General features: G+C 53.3%; 1 protein-coding gene across 1 annotated transcript in view; it reads left to right on the plus strand.

Annotated features, from left to right (window-relative positions):
• LOC109260801 (IQ motif and SEC7 domain-containing protein 1-like) overlaps positions 1-15,001 on the plus strand; it is a 31,422-nt gene extending 16,421 nt beyond the window's left edge. Inside the window, 5 exon segments of the mRNA XM_053901563.1 lie at positions 70-231; positions 1,067-1,243; positions 6,647-6,693; positions 8,398-8,400; positions 14,462-15,001. Of these exon segments, the coding sequence (XP_053757538.1) occupies positions 70-231; positions 1,067-1,243; positions 6,647-6,693; positions 8,398-8,400; positions 14,462-15,001 (929 nt within the window).
• The last annotated feature ends 4,743 nt before the right edge of the window (positions 15,002-19,744 follow it).

Genomic DNA, 19,744 nt, shown 5'->3' on the forward strand with positions numbered 1-19,744 from the left:
GACCAGCAGAAAGAGTGCAGAGAGCACCCAGGGATCCATGGGTTCTTCTCCTCCCCTTCTCCTTTGTAGACTACCCCAATGACATCCGACTCACATCTGCTGTCCCCGGAGCAGACATCAAAGTGTTAATAAACTTTAACGCTCCCAATCCTCAAGACCAGAAGAAGTTCACCGACGACCTGCGGGAGTCCATCGTGGAAGTGCAGGAGATGGAGAAGCACAGGATAGAGTGTAAGTCCCAGGCCCCATGGAGAGGAAGAGCCAGCAGCCCCGGCATCTCATGGGACTTGCTGGACGCGGCCGTTGGCTCCCATCTGGTGCCAGGGACTCTGGGGGCCCACAAAAGTGAGGTGCCCTGGTCTCACCTGGCCTTCCCACAGCCCTGTGACAGGGAAGCCCCCATACCCGGGCCAGAGGAGGTGGCGTGGGGAGGGCAGCAGAGGCCTCCGCGTGAGAGTGAGGGCTTCCGCGGCCCAGGCCCATCCTGCCTGTGGGACCACATGGCATGCCCTGAGAGAGCCTGGTTCCCCCGTCGCCCCACGAGACAAGATTTCCCGGAGATCCGGAGCTGATCTCGTTGCACCTTGGTGTGCTTATTCTTCTTTCGTCTTCCATGTCAGGGAAGTCACCACCAAGCCCATCCTGTGGGTTTCATCGGACCTGATTATCATCTTTTCTCTCCTGGCTCCAAGCCTCACTCCCTGGAGACACACAACTACCCCCACCTTTGGGCCCCACCCACGGCAAGGTCGGGTTACCCCTTGCTCATCCGCAGACCCAGGCCAGCCAGTCTCCTTGCCAGCCCTCAAGCCTGCAAAGTGTCGGTCTTTCCTGCAGACCCCAAGGCCCGTGCCTCTCCAGCCTCCCTTTCAGAGTTTCCTCCTGGCTCCCTTTTGTCAAAGGCAGCGTTCACACCTTCTCTTTCTTTCCCAAGACAGCCGTGGGCCCTGACTTTTCCTCAGGCCAAACAGATGGCAGCTGGGCGCGATGCCAAGCCTACACAGAGGGCCCAGGGCCTCCCCCTCAAGGCTTTGTTTTCTCATTGGTCCCTCGCCCCCTGTTTCAGTGGAGCTCTAGAAGCAGAAAGGCATCGTGCGGCCCAGCATGTCCCAGTGCTCCAGCCTCAAAAAGGAGTCCGGCAACAGGACGCTGAGCCGAGCCTGCCTGGATGACAGCTACGCCAGTGGAGAGGGCCTCAAGCGCAGCGCCCTCAGCAGCTCCTTGCGGGACCTCTCCGAAGCGGGTAAGAGCGGGCCAGGACCCCCTTCCTAGCCCAGCACACGCAGGACTCAGACCGGGCAACTGGGGCACGCGTTGCATGCCGGGAAAGGACCGCAGTGGCGGCTGGTGGCGGCAGGGCTCGGACGGAGTGCCGTTGGGTTTCCCGTGACTGTCCCCAGACCTTAGTAGCATCTGACCACACAGAGAGGGTGTCCCAAAAAGGCCAGAGGAAACAGGATCCGGCTGTCAAGGCAGAACAGCCAGGAGGTTACCCCTATTCTCCCTTTCTTCTTCTAGGGGTTTTATTTATTCTTTTATTTATTTTCCGGAAACTGCTCTCACACAGAGTGAGCCAGGCCCCACTGATGGATGTGTCCCTTGTCCTCTGTGCTGCCGCGTCCCTGTGTTTTATGCTGATGAATGAAATGGAGTGAAGCCCTCGAAACTGTGTTTGGAGAACCCCCTCTCCCACTGTCCCTGGTCTCATTTCCCTCACGGAGGTCTCCCTTCTTGGGAAACCCGGGCCCCCATCCGGCCCAGAGGCAGTGGCCACAGCTGCCCCCTGGATGCCGGGGCGGTGGGGGGAGGGGGGGGGAGCCCTGGCACAACCGTGGTTTTTGTTACTGTTTCTTTGTTTCTGTGTGTGTTTATTTGCTGCCAGCCTCTTAACCCCTAAGCAAGCAGCACCCCTAGAGCCTCCCAGATTTCCCAGGGGAGGAGGTGTGTCTAGAGCGTCAGGGAGCTTTTGGGGGCAGCTCTCCCGGCCGGGTCCCCTGGGCCAGCCGCCCGTGAGTGTTGTTTAGCCTGCTTTGCCTGCAGTGCCGTCAGAGAAGCTGTGGAGGGACAGCCCCTGAAGCCCCCCAGTCACGTCTCAACAAGCAGCTTCTTCTGGGAGGAGGCTCCTGCTACAATGGAGCAGAGGTTACAGGACGTTGTCCCACAGAGGGCACACGGCTCCGGGTGTCCTGGCTCTAGGAGCCTGATTGCAGGCCCTGGGTTGTCGGAAAAGACCCTCTCGGGCCAACATGAGCCGCCTCCTCTCCAGGGGCCCGACAGCCCCCTCCTCTTCTCGGGGCCTCACCCGCCCCACCCTGCCTCGGACATTACCTCGTGGCCAGCCCTGGGCCCCGCTACTAAAAGAGCCTGCTCATGACTCCATCCCACACCTGCCCCACCGGCCGCACTGCCTCCCTCCAGCTTACTCATTTCCCAGAAATTTTTTTTCTTTTTTTTCTTTTTTTGAGTTGGAATTTTTTTGTCCTTATTTTGTCCTGTCATTTTTTTTTTTCATAGTAAAAATCAGAAATCCATTGCCAGCATGAGGGTTTACCCAGGGTTTCTCAACCCCAGCACCATTGACGTTTTGTGCCAGATAATTCTGTGCTGTTGGAGGGTGCTGTCCTGTGCACTGCAGGATGTTTACCAGCATCCTGGGCCTCTACTTACGAGATGCCAAGAGTATCCCCCCCCCAGTCATAACAGACAATAATGTCTCCAGAAACGTCCAGGGGTCCTCTGGGGGGCAAAAATCACCCCTAGTTGGCAAAGTGCCACGGTTGAGAACCACTGGTTTTCCCTATGGCTTGTTAAACCCAGCTAAATGTAATTAGACAGCTCTGGGCCTCTGCAGGCTGGTAGCCAGGACCTCTGTTTGGGTTTGTGCAGTGGCGTTAGGCCTGGCCTCTCTGTTCCCTGATGCAGCACCTGGAGGGCGGATGGGTCCCGTCCAGTCCCTCAGGTAACAGTGGCTCTGTTGAAACCGAGGCTCCCAGCGTAGCCAGACACACCTAGGACTCCAGCTCCTGGGGGTCAGATAGAGCTGCACACCCAGGCCTGTGTGAGGGAGAGAGCGCTGAGGTTCAGCTGCTTTCCTTCTATCGTCGCCATTGCCGTTGTCGTTTGGACATTCTGAACTAAGAAAAACTCTAGGGATTGAGTCTTCCCAGGAGACCATGTGAAGAATCCCCCGGGAAGGCAGCCCCCTGTCCCCAGGAAGCCTGGAGGGTGTGTTTGAGTCCTGGCAGCTGCCAAGGCCCCAGACTGGGAACCCTCCACGTGCAGTCTCCAGAGGTAGACCGGCCAATGCCGGCAGCCATCCAGGAAGATGCTGGGCTCAGCACCCGAAGACATGCCCCGGACTGGGTCGGAGTGAAGCTCTCCGGAGGCAACGTCACTCTCCCCACCATGGCCCTCACTAAGAGGGCTGCTGGAGAAGAGGCAAGGCCTCAGGGATACTATCTCCCTTCGGGAAAGCTAGCGCTCAGTTGTTGGCACGTCACTGCTCTGGGGGCATCTGCCCTGGACCTGCAATCACACGTCATTCCGGGTGACGACACACCTCAGACGTGGATCCCCCAACCCCCCACCACCAATTCTCTCCACACGGTCTTCCTTCGTCTGGGATCCATGCTCATTTCAGTGGCACCAGAGCCCTGTCGGCCTGCCATCAAGGGCCTGCGTGGACCGGGGACACAGGTGTGACTGCAGCCTTAACCCCTGGCCCAGATCAGTCAAGTCATGATGGACACTATACCCAAGCCCCCAGAGTCCTCCTGCCCCTCCCAGCCAAGGTGCCCAACATCAGTCTCCAGAGAGAGGATGTCTCCCAGAGGCCATGGGACCTGCCTGCACCTGTCATTGCTCCGGGGCCTAGCCAGAGACCTGCCACGTTCTGCCCCAGGGAACCCGGGAAGCCCTCCTAGGGGAGATTTGGTGGCTCCTGGTGGCCAGTGTCCAAAGCAGCACCTGCTCAGCCTCCAGCATTATTAAGGACCACAGGGTAGGACCCTGGGTTGAGAGCCCTTGCTGCATTCTGTGCTGATACCAAGAAGCAGGAGAAGGCTGTGAAGAGCCATGCTGGGAACTCCTTCCAGACGTGGTTACTGATCCTGGCCATGGTTGGCCTGGCAGGGCCTGATCAGGTTCTGGGAGAGGCACTGGGTGGGGCAGGACTCACCTGTGGCTGTTGCAGGACCCCCCCCCCGCCAAGAGAGAGGGAGCGTAGCAGGAGATAGAGTGCAGGTGAGGGATAGTGTGGGTGCATGGGCGAGAGCCACTTTCCCAGCATGCTTCACCGCCATTAGCACATGATGTGCACCTGTGTGCACACACCCGGACACAGGTCTATAGCGAGCAGGTGTCTGTGGGGTGTGCCCATGACTAGGGGCTCTGGGACTGGACTGCAGACAGCAGTGAGGTAGGGATACCTCACATCTCATGCTTATTTGGGAAGTTGAAAAGATGGATTCTGAGAAACTTAGCATCACTCAAAGACATCCAAGTTAAAGCTGTCCTAAGTCTTGGCCCACTTGGGGGCAGGAGGAGGAGGGTTTTGTTGTACTTCAGGTCAGATACCACACAGAGCCCCCAAACCTAGCTCCAGGCCTGGCCTAAGTCCCCTTGAGAGAAGCACATCAGTCGGAAGACATTGCTGGGCACTGGTGGGGTGGGCTGGCCTTACTGTGTCCCTGGTTTTCAGTTAGGGGAGCCCTCTAGGCTTCGAGGGGCCAGAGAGCTGATTTTAAAACCGCAGAGACAGCAGAGATCTGACTTCAGCATTTCTGCATGGTGCCACAAGATCCCGAGTATCTGATGCTCACGTCTACCCTACTCAGAGGAAGGCAGGCGTGTACCCATTTCACAGATGCAGAAACTGTGCTAAAGAATCAAAGGAGTGCCAGGTGGGGTTACCTCTTCAGCCAAAGAGCCTCGTTCTGCTCTATGTCCCTGGACCACTGTGTTGGGACAAAAAGCAGGAAAGGAAGATGGCCAGCCTCTCTTCTCATATGAGCTGAAAGATGAGGATATGTGACGACCCTCATCTTTCTTCCAGCTGGGAATAAGGGCCAGGTCCTACGTGGTTCTCCCTGGTCCTCAGCAACTGGTGGAAAACACTCTTGCCCTAATATTCTGTGTGGCCCTGTCCTGAGCGAGCTCTGAAGCCCTCTCACACATGCCAGAGTCAAGCAAAGTTCCCAGCTGGGACTCAGGTTTGGGTGTTGGCAGGCCAAGCAAAGGTTCCGAATGTCCCCCGAGTCCACTGTTGTATGCCCAAGATCAAGGCTCCGTCCCAGTACACTCAGACGCCACGGTGAGGCCTGAAGGACCCACAGACCCCCTCTCTACCCCGCACAGGGCCAGCTTCTTGGCCACAGAGAGGCACGTGGCAGCCTTTCCATCTTTCAGGCTCCTGGGCTCACTCAGCCTGCATTCTGCTCAGAAGGCAGCATGGCCAAGCTTCCCAGCCCCAGAGATGGACAGGCAGACCTGGGTGTGAGTCCCGCTCACTCACTGTGGAATTGGACAGTCGGTCCATGAGCCTCAGCCTCCACCTCCTCCTCCTCCTTGGCACAAAGACACACCTGTACTGCATTGCTGCAGGGCTTGACCAAGAACAAATGTCTTCGGCTCGTGGCCAGGGCTGCACAGGTGGAAGCCTCCAGAACATCAAGTGGGCAGCCCCTTCTCTGTCCCCTCTTCCTATCTGCTTTCCTGAGGGCTGGACAGAGATGGGACCCCGAAGCTTGGGCACCCACCATTCTTGCCAGCCTCAGTGTCCTGCAGGAATCCATGGAGAGGGCCTCCAAAAGGACCCTGGAGGCCAGGCTGAGCCTTAGGCCTCCAGAACCAAGAAGACACAGCCTTCCTGTAACACAGCCAACATATATTGAGCGCCTACTATATGCCATGTGCCGGGGTGTAGTAGAAAGCCATCGGCAGGCAGCGCTCACAGCTGAGGGAGCACTTGTGGCATCCGGAAGGGCGGTACCCGGAGAAGGGAAGCAGGACTCTGGGCTCTCCCAGCAGACCCTGACCCTGCCTCCTGCCCCTGGCCAGGGCACTGCACAAACCAAACAGTTGGCTCCAGAGGCACCAGCACATTTGAGCTCCCCAGAAGGAAAAGACAGGACACCAAGTTTAGTTTCCTCCTAACCATCAACCCCACCCTGCCTGCAAGGGGGGAGATGTATATGTATGTGTGAATATGCATATACATATGTATATGAAATCCAAGCAGTCAGGGCCGCACAGGACCACATCTTGTTTGTTTTGAGCCATTGGAGAAGCTGCCCCTGTCCCATCCCCTGTTGGCAGGTGGCTGGAGCACAGGGCATCTGGCCCCCGCTGTGCACGCGCCCCAGCCCACTTGGAGGCATCCCCCCCAACCCCCCAACCCCCCACCAACAGACTGCCAGTCCAGGAGAAGGGGTATCAAGTTGGGGCTGGTTGAAAACGAATTTTTTTCTTTGAAGTCCCCCTCCTTTTTTTGTCTTTTGAAACTCATTACTGCCCTCCCACGGGCTTCCCTACGGAGCCAGTCCTCTGACCCTCCCCCCGGCCTGCGGCAGTGGTGACGCAGGGCCAGGCAGGCGGCGGCCAGGCCTCGTGTCCCTGTCTAACCTCTGGTATTGCATGTTCTGGGCAGGGAAGCGAGGGCATCGCAGCAGTGCGGGATCGCTAGAGAGCAATGTGGTGAAATGCCCAGAGTCTAAGAGACCCCCCAAAACGAACCACCAGAGTCCAGAGTCAAAGCTAAGCAGCAAGGGTCATTTATTGCAGGTTCGAACCTGGACCTCTGCGCCCTCGTTGCCGGTGACGCCGAGAGGTCCTGAGAGAGGTTTTTACACCCCTTTTATAGACAGGTACAAACAAGTCATGGGGAAATCAGGAATTTTCCACAGTTACAGAGCTGCGATTGGTTGGTGTTTAAAGTTGGACACTTAACAGTATTCGATTGGTTCCTGCCTTTAGGTCAGACCACAACCGGGGGTATGGGTATCACAATGATTGATCAGGAATACACGGATGTGCCAGGCAACAATGATTGATCAGGAGTACACGGATGTGCCAAGTAACAATGGTTGACCAGGAATATACGGATGTGCCAGGCAACAATGATTGATCAGGAATACATGGGCGCGCCAAGCAATTGTACAGAAGCGGAACAAGCTGGTTAAGCTTGGTTAGGTTTCAGTTTCCCATAACTTAAGCTTTTAAGTTTTAATTTTCTCAGGCCTCTCATTCCCCCCTTTCTCAAGTACCTGAGGACCCAATCTTGGGTCCTACAGTGCTACCTAATCAAACTCGCTTTCCATGTCGAGGAGCTGATACTGTGGTCTAAGGACCATAACCTGAATGGTGTTTAATCTATCTCTGATAAAGTTCATTATTCTGTTGAATATAATAGGGCCGATGGTAAAAAGGAGAAGGAGGCCTAGTAGGAGGCCCAAAAGGGAGAGAAGGTAAGGGAGAAACCCATGGAGTGCTGACCACAGTGGGTTCTCGGCTAGTTCTTTTCGTCGGCGTGCGAGGTCCTCTTGGAGCTGTTTAATTTTGGTCCGAACTATTCCTGATTTATTAGCATAAAAGCAACATTTTTTGTAGGGCTAAGCAGATGCCGCCTTGTTCTGCGGTTAGCAGATCTAACCCTCTTCTATTTTGTAACACCACTTCTGCTAGGGAATCTAGTTGATCTTGCAGATCCTGGATTGTCCCTGACAAGGCCTAGACATCGTTAATTAGTTGCCGAGAGAGTCCCAGATAGGAGTGTATGGAGACTCCTAATCCCACTGTCCCGGCAGTCAATGCACCTGTAATTTCTAGGCTTGTCAGGAGGGGGATAAAAACCACAGCTCGTTTGGATCTGCCAGTTGCAAAGTTTAAACTAGGGATGGGCATGGGGGTTCCAGCGGACGGCTTTTCCAACTGAGCCACGGCAGCCAGCTTGAAGTTGTATATTATTATCACTAGCTTTTGCTGCCCTGTTACTCTGTAGGATAGCTGTAAAGTAGGTAGTGGAGTTGTCTGGCCCTATACATTGCTGATAGGAGTCATAACAAGAGCTATGCATCGACTCCTGGAAAGTAGAGCAAGGACATTCTGCTGTGGGGGGGCAGGGGCTTAGGTTTGTCAACACATAACCACTGCTGTTTTGGGGGTCCCGTGATGTCATAGGTCTGGGTTAAGTGAGCAATTGTGGTCCCACAGTCTTGGGTTTGAGTGTATCTTCGCTGATAGTGACCACCCCTTCCTACAGAGCCGGCTGTTACCGGCTAGTCTGTTACCATGTGGCAGGGTGAGGGTTCTAACTACGCCACCTCTGCAATCACAGGGCCTTCTATACAGAGCTCCGTACAATTTCTGTTTGTCAACGGGGGCATTTAGTCCTCCCTCCAGGAGGTTGAGGTTGAGGGCTAGTAGGACAAGGGTTACTATCTTGAACATGTCTAGGGGAGGCACGGCGCAAGGTTAGTTTGAGGGTTTTTTTTTTTTTTTTTTTTACTCCGGTCTACAGTCCAAGTAGTATTTTTATCAGTGTGTCCCACGAGGTCAGACAGCGGGTCGACAGGCTTCACGTGGGTGTGGTGAATCCAGGTGGGGAGGTTATCTACCTTGATGGCGGTGGGAGTCGTCAGGATGATTTGGTAAGGTCCTTTTCACCTGGGTTCAAGGTTCTCCTGCCGGTGTCGCTTGACGAGGACCCAGTCTCCTGGACGATACTGATGAGGAGTGGGTGGGGGCCCCGTCTCATACAGTTCTTTTAGTTTAGGCCACACGGCCTCATGAACCCGCTGTAGAGCCCTGAGAGAAGACAAGAGGCTGTTATTTGGTCTAATTGAATGAGGTAGGTATGATGAGGTAGGTATGATAGGCGTGGGTCGGCCAAACAGGATTTTATAGGGTGTAAAGCCCAACTTGTATGGGGAGTTGTGAACCCTGTACAGAGCGTAGGGGAGTAACTTTACCCAATTAGCGCCAGTCTCCATAGTCAATTTAGTAAGGGTCTCTTTTAATGTTCTATTTATTTTTTTTCTACTTGTCCTGAGCTTTGGGGCCAGTAGGCACAATGTAATTTCCAATCTGCCCCAAGTACAGAAGCCAATCCCTGACTTACCTTAGAGACGAATGCAGGTCCATTGTCTGACCCTATCATGACTGGAAAACCATACCTGGGCAGGATTTCCTCTAGGATCTTTTTGGCTACTATCTGTGCCGTTTCCTTCTTGGTTGGAAAGGCTTCAGTCCATCCTGAAAAAGTGTCTATGAACACTAGTAAGTATTTATAACCGTATTTGCCGGGCTTTACCTCGGTGAAGTCCACTTCCCAGTGGGCTCCTGGTATGGTTCCTTTTTTTCGGTGGCCTTGGGCTGTGGTGTGTGGGTGCGCGTTTTGGAGTTGACATGTGGAACAGGCTGTCACAACCCTTTCTGTCTGGTCAGAGATGTTTCTTAATACCAGTTGAGATCGTCTGAGGAGATCCTGAAGTCTTCGGGGCCCCAAATGGGTAGAGTGGTGTATTTTTGTCAGGATTGCGTGGCCCCATTTTTTGGGAAGGATAAGGCGGTCTCTAGAGTCCCTCCACCATCCATCTGTAACTTGGGTCATGGGGAGCTTGCGCATCCAAATAAGATCATCTTCTGCGTATTCAGGCTCTGGGGGTAAATCTCGGGGCCCTGGGTCTGGTAGCTGCGCAGGGAGTACTTGAATGGGGTTTTGTGCTACCTGGCGTGCAGTCTGGTCAGCGAGGTTATTCCCTCGAGAGACTGGATCAGTTATTTTTTGGTGACCCGGGCAATGTACTATGGCCAATTTTTTAGGGGCCCAAATAGCGGCCAATAGGGCCAGAATTTTATCTTTATTTTTGATGTCTTTGCCTTTAGCAGTGAGTAGTCCCCTCTCACAGTATATTGCCCCATGTATATGGGCCGTGGCAAAGGCATACCGGCTGTCTGTATATACAGTCACTTTGCGGTCCCGCCCCATTCTTAATGCTTGGGTCAATGCAATTAGTTCTGCCCTTTGGGCAGAAGTCCCTGGGGGCAGAGCCTTTGCCCATATCACTTCAGTCTCAGATGTCACTGCTGCCCCCGCATACCTCTGTCCTTGATGGACGAAGCTGCTTCCATCAGTAAACCAGGTGACCTCAGCATCAGGTAACGGCCGGTCCTGTAGGTCTTTCCTTGTTCCATGGATCTGCGCTAGGATGTCGGCACCGTCATGGAACGGGGAGTCCAGGTCAGGGTCGGGTAGCAGCGAGGCCGGGTTTAGAGTTCGGGGAGGGGTGTATGTGGTCCGCAAGGGATTTAACAGGAGTCCCTGATAATGGACCATCCGAGCATTGCTCATCCACCTATCGGGGGGCTGCTTGAGTACTCCTTCGATGGCGTGGGGTGTGGTGACATGTAACTCTTGACCCAGGGACAGCTTATCAGCGTCTTTAACCATTAGGGCTGTAGCCGCTATTATCCGGAGACAAGGGGGCCATCCTGCGGCTACAGGGTCCAGTTTCTTTGAGAGATAGGCCACTGGTCTGGGCCATGGACCTAGATGCTGGGTTAGCACTGCCTTGGCTATGCCTTTATGCTCATCCACATATAAGTGGAAGGGCTTAGAGATATCGGGCGGTCCTAGAGGTGGGGCCGATAGGAGAGTTTTCTTTATCTGTTGGAATGCCTGCTCAGCTTCCGCAGACCATTCAAATGATGGTTGGTTTTTAGAGACTGCGTAAAGGGGTTTGGCCATTTCAGCAAAACCTGGGATCCACAACTGGCAGAATCCCGCAGACCCCAGGAATTCCTGAGTTCTGGGTAAATAGGATGGGGGCCGCTTTGGTTTGCCATGGCTCTGACCCCGAGCGCAGTTGCTTCTTTTTGGGACAGTCATGAATCCAATGTCCTTTTTTTCTTTTTCTTTTTTTTTTTTTTTTTTTTACAGTATTTGCATTGGTCTTTGTCTAGGGGGCGCCTAGGGGGGCGAGTTTTCTGCTTATCCTCTGGAGCGTCCCGATTATTATATACCCGCTGAACAATGCGGAGTAAATCCTGGATCTGTTTTTTTTCTAAATTCTCTACTTTTTGGAGTTTCTTTTTGATGTCAGGGGCAGCCTGGTTTACAAAAGACAGATTTTCAGGGGCCTCAGGGTCCATGGGAGTGTACTGTCTAAAGGCTTCCATTAATAAAAAGTTGGCAGGGCTCTCTGTCTTACCTTGTATTACTGAGTACACCTTGGCCAAATTGGTGGGCTTGCGTGCTGCAGCCCGGAGACCCGCCATTAGAGTCTGGCGATAAATGAGCAGTTGTCCCCTACCTTCTGCCGTGTTGTAGTCCCAATTAGGCCGAATCAGGGAAAATGCAGCATTAGTGAGGTCAGGGTTAACAGTGGGTCGACCATCTTCCCCGGGGACCAGCTTCCGCGCCTCAAGTTGAATTCTCTCCCTTTCTTCCGTGGTGAACAGGATTCGCAAAAGCTGTTGGCAGTCATCCCAGGTAGGCTGGTGGGTGAACATTATGCTCTCTAGGAGGGCTATAAGATCTCTAGGGTTATCAGAAAACTGAGCATTTTGGGTTTTTCAATTATATAGGTCACTGGTGGAGAAGGGCCAATACTGGAGTCGGGGATTGCCCGTTTCATCGGGGGGGTCCTATTTCCCGCAGGGGTAGGGCTACAGTGGAGTCGGGGAGGCGAGAGCTTGGCTCACACTGGGTGCGCCGGCGAGTTTGGCCGGCTGGCCCTTTAAGGTTGGTTACATTTTCAATAGGGCTTGGCACAGCTGCTGCCTGTAGCCTCCCTGGTTCTGGCACAGCTGCTGCTTCCCACCCCCCGCCCTGTTCCCCTTGAGGGGCAACCAGCGGGGCAACAGGTGGGGCGGCCGCTTCGGGCAGGGCCTGGGGTGCAAGGGGAGGGGGAAGATAGGGTGAAGGGTTTTTAACAAGATCTTGCCAGACGAGGATGTAGGGAACCTGGTCTGGGTGGCCCTGACCTTGGCAACTATAGGCAAACAAAAAGTGCCCTCAGTAGGCCAGCCCACCCCAAAAGTGGGCCACTCAGACTGGCAGAAAGTGATGAGTCTCGACCGGCGGATGTCCAGGCTTAGGTTATGGCCTCTCTCCCTTCTTCCAGCCTGGACATCCTTGAAATTAGCTAGAAGAAGGGAGAGAGGTGTACTCTGTTTCTGTCCCATAGCCTGTATAGGAAAAAATAAATGTTAGTTTATGTTCCGGAAGCGAGGTGGATATACCTGCAGGGGAGAGAAGACAAGTTAAATCGCAAGCGCGGCGGCAAACAGAAAGTGCCTTGGAGAGGAGACCAGATACAGAACGGGTGTCCGTAACCCGAACAGAGTTCTGATGGGCCAAAATAGTGCCCCAGACGGGAGCCAGAGGACGTCTCCTACTGGTCCCGACTGACTTCCCTATAGCGCGTCCGCCAGGGCTAGGTCAGTCACTGATACAGATCCCGCGCGGGAGAGCCAGAAACAGACAGACAACTGACACAGACACAGACACAGACATAGACACAGACACAGACACAGACAGAGCCGGCTCACTCACCGATCGGTCTCAGAAATGACCCGTTGACTTGGGGTCTGGTGGGTTTGGGGGGGGGCCTTCCCGGCCAATGCACCAAATGAAATGCCCAGAGTCTAAGAGACCCCCCAAAACGAACCACCAGAGTCCAGAGTCAAAGCTAAGCAGCAAGGGTCATTTATTGCAGGTTCGAACCTGGACCTCTGCGCCCTCGTTGCCGGTGACGCCGAGAGGTCCTGAGAGAGGTTTTTACACCCCTTTTATAGACAGGTACAAACAAGTCATGGGGAAATCAGGAATTTTCCACAGTTACAGAGCTGCGATTGGTTGGTGTTTAAAGTTGGACACTTAACAGTATTCGATTGGTTCCTGCCTTTAGGTCAGACCACAACCGGGGGTATGGGTATCACAATGATTGATCAGGAATACACGGATGTGCCAGGCAACAATGATTGATCAGGAGTACACGGATGTGCCAAGTAACAATGGTTGACCAGGAATATACGGATGTGCCAGGCAACAATGATTGATCAGGAATACATGGGCGCGCCAAGCAATTGTACAGAAGCGGAACAAGCTGGTTAAGCTTGGTTAGGTTTCAGTTTCCCATAACTTAAGCTTTTAAGTTTTAATTTTCTCAGGCCTCTCAGTGGAAGTAAGTAGGAAGCGCCTACGTCCAGCTGGCTGTCGTGTGTTGCCTCCCTGATCCTTGGTTTATATCTGTTGTCTTTTTTTTTTTTTCGTTCTTTTTTCCGTTTTGCTCTTCCTTCCCCCTACTGCACAGAGGCGCAGACACGCCCCGTCCCCCATGCCTGCCTCAGCCCCAGTGCATGCCAGCTTCCCCCCTCCTAGAATCGCCCGTGCCGCTCACCGCTTGTTTGGGCTGGACCCATGGGAGGTGGGGGTGGTTCTGGATTCCGTGTTTTAGTTCCCGCTTAACCCCATCCCCTGTGGCCCCCCAAGCATGGTTAACATCCAGGCTTCCTGGCACTCCCCCACCCCCACCCCGGGGCCCCTGCCTGCCGACACTGCTCCTGGGCAGGAAGCACCGCCCGCCAGGCATCTGTGCACCCTCCACCCACACTGTCGGGGGCGGGAGGATGGGTTTCGCCCATCTCTTGACTTCCATGCTCCGCCATCCCCATCGCTTCCTTCCTGGAGTTCCGATTGCTGTGTGTCTGCAGTCAGGACATCATGGAATTGCTTAGCTAGCTCGTGGGAGGAAAGCCATGAGAGGAAGTAAAAATTCCGTGTGGATTTCATGAGATTTCATTCATCTGCCAACCATTTCTATATTACTGTTCACATGGTAACCTCAGCTTGCAGACCTTTTTGTTTCCTTCTTTTTCCTTGTTTGGTTTGCAGTAGGTAGCTGCAGTGAAATGCCTAGGTAGCCCCCCCACCCCTCCAACAAGGACAAGTTTCCCTGAGCCCCGCCTGGTCCCTACCACCAGCTTCCCAGAAAGCTCGGGGCCCACACAGGCAGAGCAGATGGCACAGTTTCAGCAGGAACGGGGTTCTTCTTCATGCACATCAGCCCAGCCTACTCCACGCAGCACATGGCGCTCACAGGCACCCCCGGACCGGTCATTCTGATCCGAAAGCTCAGGCCGCCTTCCGTATCAGGACAAGAGCAGAAGTCACACTTGTGCTGCTGCTGCTGCTGCTGCTTTGACCAGACAGGAGCGTCCCTCATCCCCTACCCCATCCCCACTCCTCTCAGTGGAAGGCCACCCTGGGTCCCTGTGGCCCCCAGAAGCATGAGCGGAGGTGGCACTGACCCAGCCTCACCCAGCCCCGCCCTCTGCAGCCAGAGAGTTAACTAAGGCTTAGCAGTCAGTGGGTGAACTTTTTACATCAAAAAAAAAAAATCATTCTGACATAAGTGCTGTAAGGTCTTTTAATTTTGATTTCTATGAATTTCCTTTTTAGTGGTCCATCATTACCAGTCCTCACATGCACCGGAGAGCTACATCAACACGAGAGTGTCCATCTCGCCCACACCAGACTATGCCTAACTCATCCTCCCTCCTGGGCTCCTTATTTGGGAGTAAGAGAGGGAAGCCCCCTTGCCAGGCCCACCTGCCCTCAGCCCCTCCCCAGCCACCCCCCCACCCACCGGGCCTGCCCCACGTGCAGCACTCTGGGGACAGCCACCACCAGGGGCCTGCTGAGGGCCCGCCCCAGGCCCAGGAGCACGGGCACCACACCCAGTACTGCCACGTGCAGCAGAACCCGCCCCCCTACCACCACCACCACCACTACCACCCCCCCCAGCACATCCAGCATGCACACCAGTACCACCACGGCCCCCACGGGGGGCACCCACCCTATGGGGCCCACGTGCACAGCCACCCACCGCTGCCCTCGGCCCACGCCGGCCACCCGGGCCACACGGGCCACGGCCACTCAGCGCACCACCATGGGCAGCCCCCCACCCCACCGCCCAGCGGCATCAGCACAATTGTGTAGACAGCCTGGGCGGGGTCCCAGACTGCTCCGGAACACCTGCACACCACACAGAGCCATGCCTGGGGGCGGCTGGCCTCAGACCAGACCCAGGGCACCTCTGTTTCCACCTCTCCCCTCTGCTCCCCACGGCCTGGATGCAGCCCTCTGAGCCCACGGGGCTTGTGTTGCAGGGAACAAAGTTCACGATCTCACTTAGCGTTGGTGTCCTGGGTTCCATCCACTTGGACCCAAGGGGTGGGCCTCGGCCACCATCAGCCTTGAAAACGGCGCCACCGGCCACGTAGATGTTGAGCTGTCCCCCACCCCAAAGCAGCCCTCACCTCTGCTCCCCAACTGTACACGCATATGAAAACCCAGCCTAGGAAAAGAAGAAACGAGACACAAAAACCAGAGACAGAACAAAACAAAACAAAAACAAAAACAAACCAAACTTGCTGCATTTATTGCTCTTTTATTGACAATGGGCAAAAAATTAAGTAGACCTGATATGGTTGATGAAAATACGTAAGTAAACTCTCTCTCTCTCTCTCTCTCTCTCTCTCTCTCTCTATATATATATATATATATATATATACTGTATAGGTAGTATTTGTGTGTGAAAGGAAATGTCTCGGTCCACAAAATTAGCAATATAGACTTTCCAAGGAGCTCCACTTACCCGCTAGGAAGACAGTATCTTACATGAATGTGAGAGAGAAAACCAAAAACGTAAACGCTAGGAACAAATTCAGATATTTCCATAGTTTCATAAAAAAAGAGGAGAAGTCCCTCCAGGGACTGGCTAAAATCTTTACACAATCATTACTAACTGTGCCAAGTAACATAGCATCTAACTGTTTAGAAAGTCCAATATTGCTTTGTATAAATCCTTATTTTATTAACAGAAAACTATCATAAGTAATCAGTATTATAAACTGCTCTGATATTTCAGGTAAGCAAATAGATACAAATGCAGGAAACTCTACAGTAGCAACTCAGGACAACTGGTTAGGAACTGGTTGTCTGAGGATATTGGTTCCACAGATTCTTAGACACTTTAATGGCTGCGATAACTGTGAATTTCCACAATCCATATTTCTTTTATATGCATATGATTTAATGCACACTCATTCAGAGTCCTCTCAGGGGGGCACCCATCCACGGCAGAAGTGTTCATCTCCAACATGAGGGCGGCCAGCTCCCATACTCGCCTCTCCAACACCATAACTAACTCATCCTGTCTCTAACTGCCACAGGCACCACCCCCACCCCCACCCCCCACCCCACCCCAGTGAGTTTCCGCCGGGAACCGCTCCAAACCAGAAGGCTGATTCTAGCATGTAGCAACCCAGGGCGGTGTGTGTTTCCCATTTTGTTTTCTGACCGGTAGCCGCGATCATCGTGATTCCATGTGGCCATGTGCTAGCACAACCCCTGTGTCCTCCCCGTGGCCCCTCTGACCCCCACCTCCCGGCCGACGAGTGCCGGCCCTCGCCAGAGAAGCCCCCGCTGCCTTCTCATGGTCCAGTTAGCTGCCAGGGCATCACATGACTCTCAGCTGTGCTCTTGTCGCTCCTGTGTTGTGGTGACACCATCGGCTCCCCCGGGGCCGGGCGCCGCACGCATCCGGTTCTGTGACTGAGTCACCCACGGGCCATACTTTGTAGTTTCAGCCTTTCGAGCCACTGCAGCTGCCAGTGCTGTGCTCCTAAGCCGTGGGACCGGAGGACTGCCCCGCGGCCCCTGCCCTGGCGGAGAGCCCTTTCAGAAAGGGAGAAGCTAGTGCTGGACTCCATGGGCCACAGGCTCCGCACGCCATGGACGGCATGGTGCGCCGTGGCCAGAAGGCAGGACGACCGAGGGGAGCCCACCTGGCGGGCCGGCCGGGGGGGGGGGGGGCCCGCCTGTTTCCCTCCCCACCCGCCCCTTTGTCATATCACCGAGGCCGCCATACCAGCAAATCTGCAAACCGAGCACTTTGTTAATCTCCACAGAGAGCAAATACAGCAATCTAGAGTTTAGCCTTTTTTTTTTTTTTTTTTTTTTTTTTTTTTTTTTTTTTTTTGAAGAAGTGTGACTTTAACCTGCCCACCTTTATCTTCCCATCGTGTTGTGTTTCCCTCCCGGGCACCTGCTCGGAAGGAGGAACGTGTACAAAGCACGGGTACATCTCATATGTTCCAGGCCAGGCTGGTGGGAGGCTCCCCGCTTCCACCGGCTCCTAGATTCCTTGGTTTTCCTGCAGAATCAGGCTCCCCGAGGCGTTCTCTGTCTTGTGGTTTAAAGGTTGTTGTTCTGACCAGGAGAAGTCGAATTGTACTGCATGCCATCTGGCGTCAGTCGTGTGAGGCCACACTCTATGTATTGTGTATTTGCAAACTATATCAGTGTTACTGTTGACAAATAGTTGAAGTAAAGTGATAACATATTAAATATGTCGGCCTTTCTTCACCCTCTGTACCGATAGTAGAGTCTACCTGTAAACTCGAGGTTGTTCCAGAGAAGATGCAGGCTGTTTGGTACAAGGTTGCCCTTTCTGAAGGGGTGACCACCGATGAAAAAGGGTGGACAGCAAAGCCGATGGGGTCGGGTTGGGGGTGCTGTCTCCATCGCCGTCCTTCATGCACCACAGGCCACTCAGAACCCTTACTTCCCAAACTGCCGTCCGTGTGTCCTGAAGCGTGGTCTGGTGGCCACACGGCCGGATCTAGAGAAAGGGGGCTTCTCGAACCAATTCCCTTTCTCCCCATGTGTCCAACCAACTTTGTATAGTGTATTGGGCTCAGGTCAGCGAGGCTTCATCATTCTTTGTTTGATTTACACACTTACCGTGGGAAGCGTCTCCAGGGAGTGTTTCCAAGGAGGCTGGAGCCACGCTGCCGGAATCTCGTTTGGGAAGCAAAAACTGCCGACAGATTGCTTTCCCGCGCCCCACCCCCACCCCCTGGGTGGCGCTCTCGTGGGACTGTTCTTTCTAGACCCCAGCCTGCCACAGGGTCAGCGCTGTGGGGGCCTGCCGTCCACCCCCCACCCCGGGGATAGGCAGCAGGACTCGGAGCAGGACGTTTGTGTCCTCCTTCCCCACTGTCAGGACACACTTGGGACCTTTCTCTCAAGTCGTGCAAATTGTTCCAGTGAAACGGTCATTTCCGACACGAGCAGGAGTAGAGGAAGCGGCAGGTAGCACCACAAAAATCTGTTCTGGGACAACAATTAAATTATGTGTTTGTATTTTTTTTTAAGTTTACGAATGAATTGTACAATGTAAAAATAAAGTTCATCCTAATATGATGTGCACATCTTGCTTAAAAATGTCTTCAGTCACCCAGCGTACAGCGATGTTTCCATTACGCGCTGCATGCAGAAGAAGCCTCTTGTTTGTCTTTAAAATGAGCTGAAAAGACAGCAGATATGTAAACACGACCCTAGGTGTTGACTCAGCACTCCCTGCAAAGCTGGGTCTCTACGGGTAAGCATGCATCTTACGGTTTCGTTGTAAAATACCATCACTCTTCCTGCCTGAAAACTGAGGAATTTTGTAAAGTATCTCCAATAACAACAATAATCCAGGAAACAGATTTCGAGACGGATCAGTGCCAAGTGGGGGGTGGTGGAAAGGGACAGGTGGGAGGAGGGGCGTGTGCCTCTTTCTTACCCACAAAGGGGCACACGTTAGCCTAACCGCGGTCGCGTCGAGGTCCCGCACAGGACCCGTCTCCTCTTGGGAACTGTCGTCCCATGTCGTACTCATGTCAGTGAGAAATACAGAAATGTTTCTGTGGTCATCTGGAATGTACACACAGCATTTTGTTTTGATGAGAGTATAAGTTACACCTTGTGCAGCAGTTAGCACATATGCCGTTCTATTTTGTAGAACTGTTTTCTGCATTCGAGTTATGTTTGTATTTAACACTATAATGGTATGTTGAGAGTCATTTAAGGCCTTAACTGTGTAACAAGTGATGTATGTACAGCCATCCTGTAGACTCTGTCTGGTTCAGTAAGCAATCAGCTAATTAATCAGAGGTACTCTTCTGGAACCGAGAAAAACGGGGGTGACTGGTTAGAGCAAATCACAAACTTAGTGTTTCCCAGTGCTGCCAGTGAGATGTTAGATGTCGGGCGGGAAGCATCCTCAGAGGAGAGTGGGAAGAGGCAGCAGGAATGAGGTTGGTCTTTCTGGTTTGTACCTCAAATGTCTGTGGTGGTCCTTTTGAATGGCCCATTGTAAGAAGGACTTGTTAGTAGAACTTGGGGAAAGAGAATGAAAAAGAAAGTGGCCATCATCATAAGAGGTGTGAACAAGTGTTCCACAGGTTCACAGGAAGAAGTAGGCACATTCGTGTGCTCATGGATTTCCTGCGAAAGGGGGTACAGGTTTCATTTAGATACGGGAGCCCGTGAAAAATGCCCCTGTAACTTGACTGCAGCCCTTTTATTTTGGAGTCAAATCCCCTGTTGTATTCGACTTTCCATCCTTTGAATAAACCAGGTCTTTTGGGTTTCTATGGGGTAGGTTTCTAGTAACTGTCAGATCAGGTTTAGGAGGGACATGTTTGCATGCTTAGAGATTTATGAATTAACCCAGCCTCAAGTGAAGGATGAATAAACCACTAGCCTCTTTGTCTATTGATAGCTAAATCCATCCCATCTTCCAGTCATTTAAATCATATACCCATGGGGTTATTTTTCCCGCAGAATAACAAGCAAGAAGATTGTCCATACCTGTGCTACTGTGACAAAGTTTACCTTGAGTTGTCTAGC

Source organism: Panthera pardus, unplaced genomic scaffold (assembly GCF_024362965.1).
Source record: "Panthera pardus isolate Hobbes unplaced genomic scaffold, ASM2436296v1 HiC_scaffold_1, whole genome shotgun sequence".
Taxonomy (NCBI): Eukaryota; Metazoa; Chordata; class Mammalia; order Carnivora; family Felidae; genus Panthera; species Panthera pardus.